At 47.8% G+C, this 12,454-nt stretch overlaps 1 protein-coding gene across 1 annotated transcript; it reads right to left on the bottom strand.

The window, feature by feature from the left end:
• Positions 1-1,142: 1,142 nt before the first annotated feature.
• On the bottom strand, positions 1,143-12,443 carry SLC25A5 (solute carrier family 25 member 5). Its single transcript, XM_083595757.1, has 4 exons — positions 9,753-12,443; positions 4,923-5,409; positions 4,663-4,803; positions 1,143-1,534 (listed from the first exon to the last, which is right to left on the bottom strand). The coding sequence occupies exons 1-4, from the start codon at positions 9,861-9,863 to the stop codon at positions 1,377-1,379; spliced, it is 897 nt and encodes a 298-aa protein (XP_083451883.1). The 5' UTR covers positions 9,864-12,443; the 3' UTR covers positions 1,143-1,376.
• Between the last annotated feature and the right edge of the window lie 11 nt (positions 12,444-12,454).

Genomic DNA, 12,454 nt, shown 5'->3' with positions numbered 1-12,454 from the left:
TGGCTTTTATATTTTCTCCTGGATATCGTAACCTTAACTTCCCAATACAGTACATGAGTAATTCTAAACAGTTGCTTGGGCTATTGCTTTATAGTAGTTTTTGCAAAACTAAGAAGTAAAAATATCGATTCCTGGACAATTAGCCGTTCATAAAATACCACTCATTATCCTTCTTGCTGAAACCAGCCTCAGTATTGTTGGATACCTTGCTAAGGCCCACCTGCTTCCAAGTGGCCAATCAGAACAGCAGCAAGAGTTCTTTTAGCAAAGTATTGGAAGACACAAGAACTACCCACGCTGGAAGAGTGGCAGACGAAGGTGATAGACTATATGGGACTGGCTGAGATGACTGGCAGAATCCGCGACCAAGGAAAAGAGACGGTGGAAGAAGATTGGAAGAAATTTAAAGTTTATCTTAAGAACTGTTGTAAAATTAATGAGTGCTAAAATGTCATGGGTAACGTAAAACAGAATTGCAGCGATAAATAAATGATTGGGTAAGAGTAAAAGGATTAAAGAAAGTGAATCATAAGTAATTGAAATTAGGGGTTGCTGAAAATGGGATCCCTGAAAACAGGGATGCAGAAAAGGGAGGTATGGGGAAGTCGTTGAAATAAGGCTTAAGAAAAAGAGGTTATGAAATTATACGTGTTTATATGTTTGTTTGTCTATGTATTGTTAGTTGTAAAGTGTTTTAATTCATGTTGGAAAATCAATAAAAATTTATTAAAAAAAAAAAAACAAGTGGCCAATCAGTGCCTCCTCCTGCTTGCTCCTGTCACTGCTTGTGTGCTTGGAGAGCAGATTTGGCTCACACTCTCCCTCTGGGTGGTTATGCCAGTGGGGCCCAGAGGACAAAGCTATGTAAATTGGTAGAGGTGGCCAGGGCAAGGAGGCGGGTTCATTAGGAGAAGGACCAATCAAGGTCATTTTACTCAAGCCCCGCCCCCCCAGAAAGCCCCATAGCAAGCACCAAATCTCCATGCTCCAAAATATACTGCAAAAATAAAACCACCACCCTTATTAAGTCTTCCCAGATGCAATCCACATAATAATGGCACCATTGGCAAAATGCTCATCGATTTAATGGTACGACTCAAAGCAGTGGATAATTCAAGTTATTAATGACAGAATCAAAGCACTTTTGTTTCTGTTTTTAAATTTAAATTTTATTTATCTCAAACTTATTTTAACAGAAGTGACTGAACAAAAATAAAGTTTGAGTCCCATTGTCAGGGGAACAACTTGATAAATGGATCAGGCAAGTAGAACTGTGGCCCTCTGCCAACCAGTAGAAACCTCAGTAGGAACTGATAAATAGTTTTGACGCAGTCCATGAACATAACATAGTAAGTGCCATCCGGGAGGGGAGCAGCTTATGTGTATTTCTTGATTTCGTCGTACAAGACTAGGACAAAAGCACCACCCATTCCTCTGAGGACGTTGGACCAAGCACCCTTGAAGAAAGCCTTGCCTCCTTCGTCACGGGCAATCTTCCTCCAGCAATCAATTGTACCAGAGTACATGATGTCAGCTAAAGAAGAAAAGAGAAAGAAAACTTGGCATGGGAGAGCAAGTGATTCTTTTGATGCATACTGCAATCCTGCTGTTCTGTTTGGCTTCCACACACATATTGATTTGTGCAGCATGAATGCATGCAAAACATGAATTTAGGACAAAGCCCCAGGAAGTCTACCATTCAACATGGAGGGGACAGGAATGGAGTAAAGTGGAACCAGGGCTGAGATAAGGAAGGAATAGGCTTAGTTATGGACTAAGCCATTAGCAGGGCAAGGGAACTAGAGGGCTGAGCCAAAGGCAAGAGCGGTGAAGACATACTACTCTTACATCCCACTATCTACCATGTTTACTTTGCATTCAGGGTAAAAATACCTAACACCAGTGGCAAGCCTACATTAGATGGTCCCTGAAGCTTGAACTGTTATGGGGCCCCCATCACAAACAGCAACAAGGTCTGGGTAACTACTGTTACCTTCTTCAGTGGGGTTGTTGCACAACAGATCACAATTTTTATTTTTATTTTATTAACTACTGCATCTCAGATTTTGGTTAAAATTTCTGTACCTTGGGTTAAGAACGTAATTCGTTCTGGAGGTCCGTTCTTAAACTGAAACTGCTCTTAACCTGAGGTACCACTTTAGCTAATGGGGCCTCCCTCCCGCTGCCACCGGAGCATGATTTCTGTTCTTATCCTGAAGCAAAGTTCTTAACCCGAGGTACTATTTCTGGGTTAGCAGAGTCTGTAACCTGAAGCATCTGTAACCCGAGGTACCACTGCACTGGATTATCTCACATATCAAAGTCACTGGTGTGAACAATTTTTTTCCTATGCCTTATAGTTTTCCAGGTGTGGAACTCAAAATAGATCTACTAGACCCAAAAATTTTAAGTAACGCGGACTAAAGTAACTTCTGGGACTCTTCTGGGATTAGGGGCCCTGAATTTTAAGCTTCATTAGTTTTATGGTAGATCTGTCCCTGTCCAACAAACCTACTTCTGGGATAATCTGCAGCAGTTCACCAGAGGGATAGGAAGTGGAACAAAATTCTTCCATTAGCTGAGTGTGCTAGCCATTCAAGGCCACTTATTATCACATGTAGCCAAACAGAAATAAGGATCTAATACTGTAGCACATATTTAATGGGAAAAGAGTGCCTAGGAACATAGGAAATTAGTAAAGGTAAAAGGACCCCTGACCATTAGGTCCAGTCGTGACAGACTCTGGGGTTGCGGCACTCATCTCGCTTTATTGGCCGAGGGAGCTGGCGTACAGCTTCCGGGTCATGTGGCCAGCATGAATAAAGCGCTTCTGGTGAACCAGAGCAACGCATGGAAACGCTGTTTACCTTCCCGCCAGAGTGGTACCTATTTATCTACTTGCACTTTGATGTGCTTACAAACTGCTAGGTTGGCAGGAGCAGGGACCGAGCAACGGGGATTCGAACCGCCAACCTTCTGATTGGCAAGTCCTAGGCTCTGTGGTTTAACCCACAGTGCCACCCGCATCCCTTACATAGGAAGTTGCCTTGTACCAAATCAGATCACTGCTTCACCTAGCTCAGTGCTGTCCACATTGGCTGTCCTCAGTTCTCTAGGGTTTCAGTCAGGAATCTTTTCCAGCACTATCTGGCGATCCCAGGGATCAAATGCATGTAAAGTAGGCGTTCTTCCACAGAGCTACAGCCTTTCGAGCCACTTATCTTGCCAAGCATGATAAAATGTGTTTTCCCTTTGCTAATGGCTGCATGTTTGGAATTTGTATAGATTGCAGTGCTTGTGGTGTGTACAAATTGGGAGTACTTCTCAATAGTACCCTGTAGTAGTAAAGAATGCTTTCCCTCTTAAACTATCCAACCCTCTAATTATTCTGGAAGCTTTTGAAGGGAGAAATGGACAGATGCTAGGAGCTTGTATTAAATGGTGAAACTGAGATGCATGAGTTTACTTGACTTGGTCATGCAGCAGGTGAGCTGGATGACTTTTGGGTAATTTCCAGTTATGTATTTAACAAATATTCACTGTTTAAGACTGGGAGCGATCATATACACAGAATGTATCTAAAGGACATTTAGTCCACCTGCTCTCACACGACAGAAACCCCCTGGCTCTCTATTGCTGAAGAGATCACTAAAGGAGCAAAAGACAGGCCAAAGAGTCAGCTTTACCCTGGCTTCCAGAAGTCTAGCATCTTCCTCAAATTTCTAGGTCTTGCATTTCTCTTATAGGATTTCTTATTCTGAAGTAGAATTGGTACACTTGCAGCTAACATGACAGACCCATCAGCCAAGAAGCAGTCCATTTTATGCCTATGCTCAATCTATTCTAATAAAATTTAGAGACACTCCAGAAGGCAGTGTGGCTCTTTTTTCTTTTATAAACCAGTCCCTCTGTCCTTTAGCAAGAAACATCTCTTCCACAACACTCCGTTTACCTGCGTGAAGTTTCAGAACAAAGTTGGTCATCTACAAGAGTTGCATGCTTTTGTTTGAAACAAGCTCTAGCTATGATTTCCACCAGGGAAAACCAGGTAGTAGAGCCAAGCTTGAACTTAAGATATTATCATCAGCAAGAACCAACAATACATAGCTAGAAGGGACACACTTTCAGTCTGGTAAAGTAGACAATGCATTGTGCCCCCAAAACATGCCTGCTAGGTAAACGTAAAGGACCCCTGGGCAGTTAAGTCCAGTCAAAGGCGACTATGGGGTTGCGGCACTCATTTCACTTTCAGGCTGAGGGAGCTGGCATTTGTGCAAAGACAGATTTCCAGGTCATGTGGCCAGCATGACTAAACCATTTATGGTGCAACAGAACACTGTGATGGAAGCCAAAGTGCACAGAAACACCACAGTGGTACCTATTTATCTACTTGCACTGGCGTGCTTTTGAACTAGGTTGGCAGGAGCTGGGACAGAGCAACAGGAGCTCACTCAGTCATGGGGATTTGAACTGCCAACCTTCCAATCAGCAAGGCCAATAGGCTCAGTAGTGTAGACCACAGCACCACCCAGGTCCCTGCTAGGTATACAGCCACAGGTCCCACATATGTGGGACTGCATAGACATCACAGAGGTGGCAAAAAGATCTAGCAAAACCACCAGCTGTCCTTTCTGTGCCCCCTACAGCAGCTTTGATACTTACCACCTTTGCGACCAGATTGCATCATCATACGCCGCCGAACGGTATCAAAGGGATAAGAGGTCAGGCCAGCAACAGCAGTAACCGACTGAGCAATCATCCAGCTGATCAAGATGTGTGTGTTCTTTGGATCAGGAAGCATCCCTGTGAAGTGAAGAAATCAGAAATAAGGGGAAATGCTGTTCTTGAGCATCCATACTTCTGAACTTTGGGAAGCCATATAAAACTACCAAAAGGCCCCAGCAAAAGCCCCAAAAAATTACCTTTTGCAGTATCGTAGATACCAAAATAAGCAGCTCTGTAGATAATGATGCCTTGCACAGAGACGTTGAAGCCTTGGTACAGTCCCCGAAGGCCGTCTGACTTGAAGATTTTCACCAGGCAGTCTCCAAGCCCCTTGAATTCACGCTCAGCCCCAGCTTTTCCCACATCAGCCGCCAGACGGGTTCGGGCGAAGTCGAGAGGGTAGACAAAGCACAGAGAGGTAGCACCAGCAGCACCACCAGATGCCAAGTTTCCAGCAAAGTAACGCCAGAACTGGGTTCTTTTGTCGACGCCACCCAGGAAGATCTGCTTGTATTTGTCTTTGAAAGCAAAGTTGAGGGCCTGTGTGGGGAAGTATCTGATAACGTTGGCCAAGTTACCACGCCAGAAGGACAGGAAACCTTGCTCTCGAGGGATCCGGACCACACAGTCAATGATGCCCTTGTATTGCTTGTCTGCTGTGATCTGCATACTCGCATGTTGCACCTGCCAAAATGGAAAGTGGACATTAAGTCTGGCTGCATAGTCAGTGACATAATCCATAGCAAACCATAGCTGATGTTAACCATGGTTCATAAAAGGTAAAGGTACCCCTGACCGTTAGGTCCAGTCGTGGACGACTCTGAGGTTGCACACTCATCTCGCTCTATAGGCCAAGGGAGCCGGCGTTTGTTTGCATGACTAAGCCACTTCTGGTGAACCAGAGCAGTGCACAGAAAGGCAGTTTACCTTCCCGCCAGAGCGGTACCTATTTATCTACTTGTACTTGATGTGCACTCGAACTGCTAGATGGCCAGGAGCTGGGGCTGAACAACAGGAGCTCACCCCGTCGCGGGGATTCGAACTGCTGACCTTCCAATTGGCAAGCCCTAGGCTTTGTGGTTTAGACCACAGAGCCACCCGTGTCCCATACCATGCTTCATAAACCATGGTTAAAACAGAGGTGTCTTGCAGACTATCATTTTAACCATGACTTGCTATGCCACAACTGGATTTATCTCTCTGTAGTCTTCTCCTTAGGCTCCTAAATACTATCCAAAAAACCTTTCACTGTCAATGCCTCAATGTTCACTGGCAATGTGGCTCTTCCCAAGCTTAAGAAATCTAGCATAGTTGCTCATTTTTCTCCAAAATATGGACCAAAGCTCTAACTTAGCCCGGGGGGGGGGAGGTCCTGTGGCCCTTCTAGATATATAAAGGTGAAGGTAAAGGGACCCCTGACCATTAGGTCCAGCCATGACCGTCTCTTGGGTTGTGGCGCTCATCTCGCTTTATTGGCCGAGGGTCAATGCCCAGCATGACTAAGCCGCTTCTAGCGAACCAGAGCAGCACACGGAAACGCCGTTTACCTTCCCGCCGGAGCGGTACCTATTTATCTACTTGCACTTTGACATGCTTTCGAACTGCTAGGTTGGCAGGAGCAGGGACCGAGCAACGGGAGCTCAGGGATTCGAACCGCTGACCTTCTGATCGGCAAGTCCTAGGCTCTGTGGTTTAATCCACAGCACCACCCGCGTCCCTTTCTCTAGATATATAAAGTAAAGGTAAAGGGACCTCTGACCATTAGGTCCAGTCATGGCCGACTCTGGGGTTGTGGTGCTCATCTCGCTTTATTGGCCGAGGGAGCCGGCGTACAGCTTCCGGGTCATGTGGCCAGCATGACTAAGCCACTTCTGGCAAACCAGAGCAGCGCACGGAAACGCCGTTTACCTTCCCACTGGAGTGGTACCTATTTATCTACTTGCACCTTGACATGCTTTCAAACTGCTAGGTTGGCAGGAGCAGGGACCGAGCAACGGGAGCTCACCCCATTGCAGGGATTCGAACCACCGACCTTCTGATCGGCAAGTCCTAGGCTCTGTGGTTTAACCCACAGCGCCACCCGCATCCCCTCTAGATATATACTTAAACATATATTTTAAACAATAGAACAATCAGTATCAAGCTATGTGAGAAAACATAGTACATCATTCTTTACACACAGAATTAGAGTTGGAAGGGACCCTGACAATAATCTAGTTGAACCCCCTGCAATGCAAAAATATGCAGGTGTCCCATACAGGAATCAAACCTGCAACCTTAGCATTATCAGCACCGTGCTCTAACCAACTGAGCTGTCCAGAGACATTGGAAGTTACAGTTTAAATACTCAAATACAGGCACGTCACCCATGTGATAATGAAGATTAATATAACAGATGTTGTGGCGATATTTCTTTCCAGAAGAAGACTACTGGCTGCCACTTGAACTTCAACTCCCCTCATTCCCTTGTTGGGCTGGGGGAGGCTGATGGGAATTGGAGTCTAATAACATCTGGAGGGCCATAAGTTCCCAATGCCTGCTGTAACCGAATAAAGGGAGGTTATTGGGGAAACCAAGTAGCACACGGCAAGGCTCAAGTTAGAAGTATCATGTTACAAGGCCTAAATCATTCTTTCTGATTCACAAGTACAGCAAGCAGGGCCTGTGCTTTTTTCTTCCACCATTTAGAACTACAGTGGTACCTTGATTGTCAAATTTAATCCATTCCGGGAGTCCATTCAACTCCCGGAACCGTTCGAAAACCAAGGTGTGGTTTCTGATTGGCTGCAGGAGCTTCCTGCACTTAATTGGAAGCCACGTCGGACGTTCGGCTTCCAAAAAATGTTCGCAAACTGGAACACTTACTTCCAGGTTTGCGGTGTTCGGGAGCCAAGCTGTTCAACAACCAAGGTACCACTGTACACACTGATGACTAAGAATTAAGTTTCAGTTTCTTCTTTCCAGCCTATTGCAATAGGAGAAAGACCTTGAATGCCCCTTTTGTCCTTTCTAGGCACACTTGACCCAGGCCTAATCACAAACCATCATTTTCAGACCTATGTTAACATAAAGTTTAGGTGCAATTTTTTTGCCTCTGAGGCATGAAAGCAAAAGTGATCACCATGGACTCAAAGTAAGCTTCAGGAAAACACCAGGCCTTCAGGCAGAGATTAAACTTTAGCTTAACAAGACAAGAGAGAGGTAGGCTTAAAAAAAGAAGAATAGAATAGAATCTCAGTCCGATAAGAGAATCCTGTATCCTTGCTGAACCTAATGGCTACCTGATAGGTCATCTCTCAAATCTGTATTCAGGCTCCATTCTATTTAGCCTCTGGCAAGATAGCCAGACAATGCCTGTAATCCAGCCAATGATAACTTCATTGCAAGGTGACCTCTTTTACAAGGGGTTGTGCCCAGATCATTGAGGTGTTCCAGATCTCATAAAGGCCCCAAGGTGTCCACAGGAGGGACTGGAAGGTGACACGACAACCGTGTCCCAAATAAAATGGCCAACACATCTCAACTTCCCATCTACCATTTCTGGCAACTGGCAGCTCTTGCGAGTACTCCTTAAAGAGCCTGATCTGGCCCTCCTGTCTCTAGTTGCAGACACCTACCATAGGTTATGATCAGTACTTTCAATCCATCCACATGACCTTGACAGGCCTTCTCTTGCTGCAACACCCTAGTTTTGGGAAGGCAAGTTTAATTAAATTTTTTACTCTCCCGTATGCAGGGAGCCAATCTGTTGATGATGCAACAAGAATACAAAGACCTGTCAGGTGGCCCATTTATGTAGCAAGTCAGTTTCAACTTGGTGTCCATTAGAGATTTGCCTTCAAGGTCACCTGCCCAAACTTTTTGGTTGATTCTTTGAAATAAAACCTTCAGTAAGATTTTTATGGAGTTTTGAGTTTTTATCACAGGTTTTAGCACCATGTGCTATATGCTTCCTTCTCATTTACACAGCCAGGTAAGCTCCAAAGAGGCTCCACTTCAAAGACCTTGGGCTTTGCCCAAAAGCAATGGCACGTTGGAGGGGATGAAGTGCCACCTTCGTGCCTCCTCGAATTCCGAGGCGATGCTGCTTGGATGCAGCCACGTTGCCAAGTGGCAGGTTGCCCGCAACGGTAGCAGAGAGAAAGGCAACCCAGGCTCTCTGCGGGGACAGGCCGCGATTTACTCGCGTTGCCCTTCCTTGCCAGCCTCTCCTTCCCCCGCAACTAATCCAACGCCAGGCGGGGATTTGCATAAGCGGAACTAGTTTTCGCCAGCAGCAGCTCCGACGCAAACTGCCAACGAGCGTGGGGTTTCCTCCCCTTCGACCGGCACGTTTAAAGGGAAAAAAAAGAACTGCGTGTTCCTTTTGGTACAGGGGCGGGCAGAGGTCGACCGCTTGCCTCGGACCGTCACCAAGGCCTGGGCCATAGGAAACCCCGATCACAAGCCTAGCATAGAATTTTAGGGCTGATCTTGGATGCCAGGGAAAGCTGCGGCCCACTCTCTCTACCTGGGTCAGCAAGAGCCTTTTTCCTGGGCAAGCGGAAGGGCAGGCGCAGAACTGAGGCTGGAAATCTAATTTTGTTGCTCTCTTGGGTTCAAAGGCAGGGAACAAAGGATGCTCCGGCCTGCATCTCCTTGGCGCGACCTTGGTGGGGAAGGCAGGGAAGAGAACCGCGGCTTTTTAAAAAAACTCCCTCGCATCTCCTCGGAGCTGGGATAAGCCACGAGGCCGCAGCGCTTCAGACAAAGGCAGAGCGCAGGATCAGCCTGTCGCGCCATAGTGCACGGAACGTCCCAGCGCACTCTAGACAAAAGAGGCCTTTCAACTCAGTCGACCCGCCTATGACCTCTTTTGAGGAATCCCTGCCCGGCCCCCTCGTCGTCCCCAGCAGACTTCAAAGCCAGTGAGGGCCACCACTTAAAAGATCCCCTTCTTTCTTCCCTCCACCCTCTCCAAATCGTTTCCACCGTTCTCCATCGAAAGGCGCGCGGTTCTACCCACCCAGCCACCCACCCCGTGGTACCTGAAGAAGCAACTTGACTCTCTCGATGGGGGCTACCGCTGTCTTGGAGATCGCGGCTGCCACGCCGCCCGCCAAGAAATCTTTCATGAAAGAAATAGCCGCGTCAGTCATGATGCCGGTGGGAAGAAGGTTGAGCGCTCGGGAAAAAAGTGAAACAAAAACTGCTTTAAGATCCGATCGGAAGAGAAGACGTAGGGAGGGGAGATGGCTGCACACACGGAGATGGAAGGCAGGCTGCCGGCTCACTGAGACCGAGCAAATTAAATGGCCGGTTTTTATACCGCGCAGGCTTTAACGTGGGAACAGAGGGAGGGAGGGGAAACGCGGGCATCTACGTACAGCCGCTTCCCAGTGCCCTGATTGGACCCGAGCTGGAGGGAGGAACCGCAGAGAGAACTGCGGTGGCAATGTGTGAGGGTGGGGGAGTTCTGTGCTCCTTCCTCTTGAGAGACCCCTGGCAGTCAGGGAGGGGGGGGGGCTTGACTGCCTATGATGCCTTAATACAAGGAAGCCCCGATCCTAAGTTGCCAAGGCTTGCAGCGGATGGGGCGCGTTGGGAGAAGCGCGCGATGGAGATTGGCTATAACCTTGGGAGGTGGGGGCAGGGCTTCGCTTACGGAATGATGTGGGGTGGGTTTGCACCTGGGTGACGTGCGATGACACAGACGGGGTGTTCCCCAGGCAACCTCAGGAAGGAACAGGCTGTGTGTCCTTAAAGTGCATTTTCTGGCTGACAGGAGCAAGGTGGAATCGGTGTCCTTCAATAAGAACAGCCCTACTGGGACAGGGGCAAGTGGGGCTCGTGGACCTGGGAAAGTAGGAGAAGGCAACTCCTGCAGCCCAGCTGGTACCAAACGTATTGCTCTGCTTTCCCTTGGACCACATCAGGGAGGCCAAGAGGAGGGTCTTGTCATCTGGGCAGCCCAGGACCTCCATACATGCTGTCCAGCAGGGGTGCCAACTTGAATAAAATATTGTGGGGGGGAGCAGGCAAGCCCCACCCTGCATAATTGATCACATGATGTGGTGCACACACAACACTTGAATGACAATGTCCATCAACATGGTGGGAGGGATATTTTACTGGGAGGGCAGAAGAGACCTCAGCCCATAGAAGTTGCCTCCTATGCTGCCCAGGCTTGCTAACTCAGCAAAAACAACACAGGAGACGGCGGTTATGAGTTACCGGTCTCTGCAGCCACAGCAGGCGCTGTGGTTCTCCAGCGGGTTTGACTTCATCCCCATTGTGTGCGCTCCATTGTCTCTCGAGACAGATACCAACAACTGGATCAGGCCAATAGACCACTTAGTTCAGCATCCTGTTGTTGCACTGGTCAGCCCGATGCCTACGGGACGTCCACAAGCAGGATCTGAAGGTGCAACAGCAACCTCCCCACCTGCAATTCCAAGCAACAGGTAGAGGCATGATGCCTCAAGGTGTGTACTCTGACAGTGGAGGCTGGTGAATTAGAGCATGTGGCACACTGTCCCACCAAACACATTCCACCCTCAGCCAGCCCCCACCTGCCTCATTCCTTACAACCAGCAGAGGATGGCATTGCTTGCTGGCTTCCTCTTCCATAGTGTCAGTGTTACTGTCACGGACTGGTGGGAGGATCCAGCTGGGGAACCCCCAAGGGAAGAAGGCTCAGAACCTGGTGAGTGGTGATGGGACGATGATCAGTGGTCAGGGGGAAAAGAGGGAGAAGACTGGGTAACAGGGCTTAGTGAGCGGGGAGAGCCTGTGGCAGAGAGAAGCCCAGAATCAGTGGCAGATGCAGAAGCAGGAGGGTGGAAGTGGGGACGCCAAGAAGCAGACATGAGTCGGGCTGGTGAAAAAGCAAGGGTGTCTTCCTTTCTTGCTGCAACATGCTCCCTTCCCCCCTTGTCTCCCAGAACCAAAAGAGGCACGGGTGGAGTAGAGGTTGACTACATGTAAGCAGAGTCTGATTGCTCGGGTAAAGCCCTGACTGTGGGGAGCAGGGACTTTCAGTCTTGGCAACTGAGTTTCATGGAGTATGAGTACCAGGAATGAGCTGCTATGCTTGTTGGCCTGACACTCAAATCAAGTAAGTGAAGATTGTGGGTTTTTTCCTAATAAAGAGTTAACTCCATCTTTGACCAGCATGCTTGTGTGACCGGCATGCTTGTAGAACTGAGCAGAGAGGGAAGAAACAGAAATAGAATTAATTGGATCTGCCTGTCATCTGCTCCAGCTCCATTTGCTGTTGGGTACCCTGTATTCTGCCCTACCAGCCCCAATGGATGTCAGGCAGTCACCAATGCCCTCTGATGATGCCTTCTGCTTGCCTGGATTGATAGGCCATTTGTGTGTCTGTGTGTCTAGAAACTAGGTAACATTTACATTCATTGCTTTGCCTATGGACCTTCCCATACCTGGCATGTGGCCCTAGGAATGTTGCCCAGAAAGGACTGGGGCACCCTTGCTGTGAAGGAAGTTCCCTGCACCTTGCTAGGGTCTGGCCTGCCTACAAGAACCCATTTCAGTAATAGTGAGACTTCCAATAAAACTGATCCTTCTGTTCTGCACAGATGCAAAAGACATTTACAGGATTCCTGTTCCTCTTCAGTATATATGTAGAAGTGGGGATTTTGGCATAGCTGGCTTCTCCTATCCTTGTATGACAAAATTCCCTCTTTGCACATATGAATATGAGAGAGAACTGGGACAAAGCAGCATT

Source organism: Podarcis filfolensis (assembly GCF_964270895.1).
Source record: "Podarcis filfolensis genome assembly, chromosome: Z".
Taxonomy (NCBI): Eukaryota; Metazoa; Chordata; class Lepidosauria; order Squamata; family Lacertidae; genus Podarcis; species Podarcis filfolensis.
This window is presented reverse-complemented; position numbering and strand designations above follow the sequence as displayed.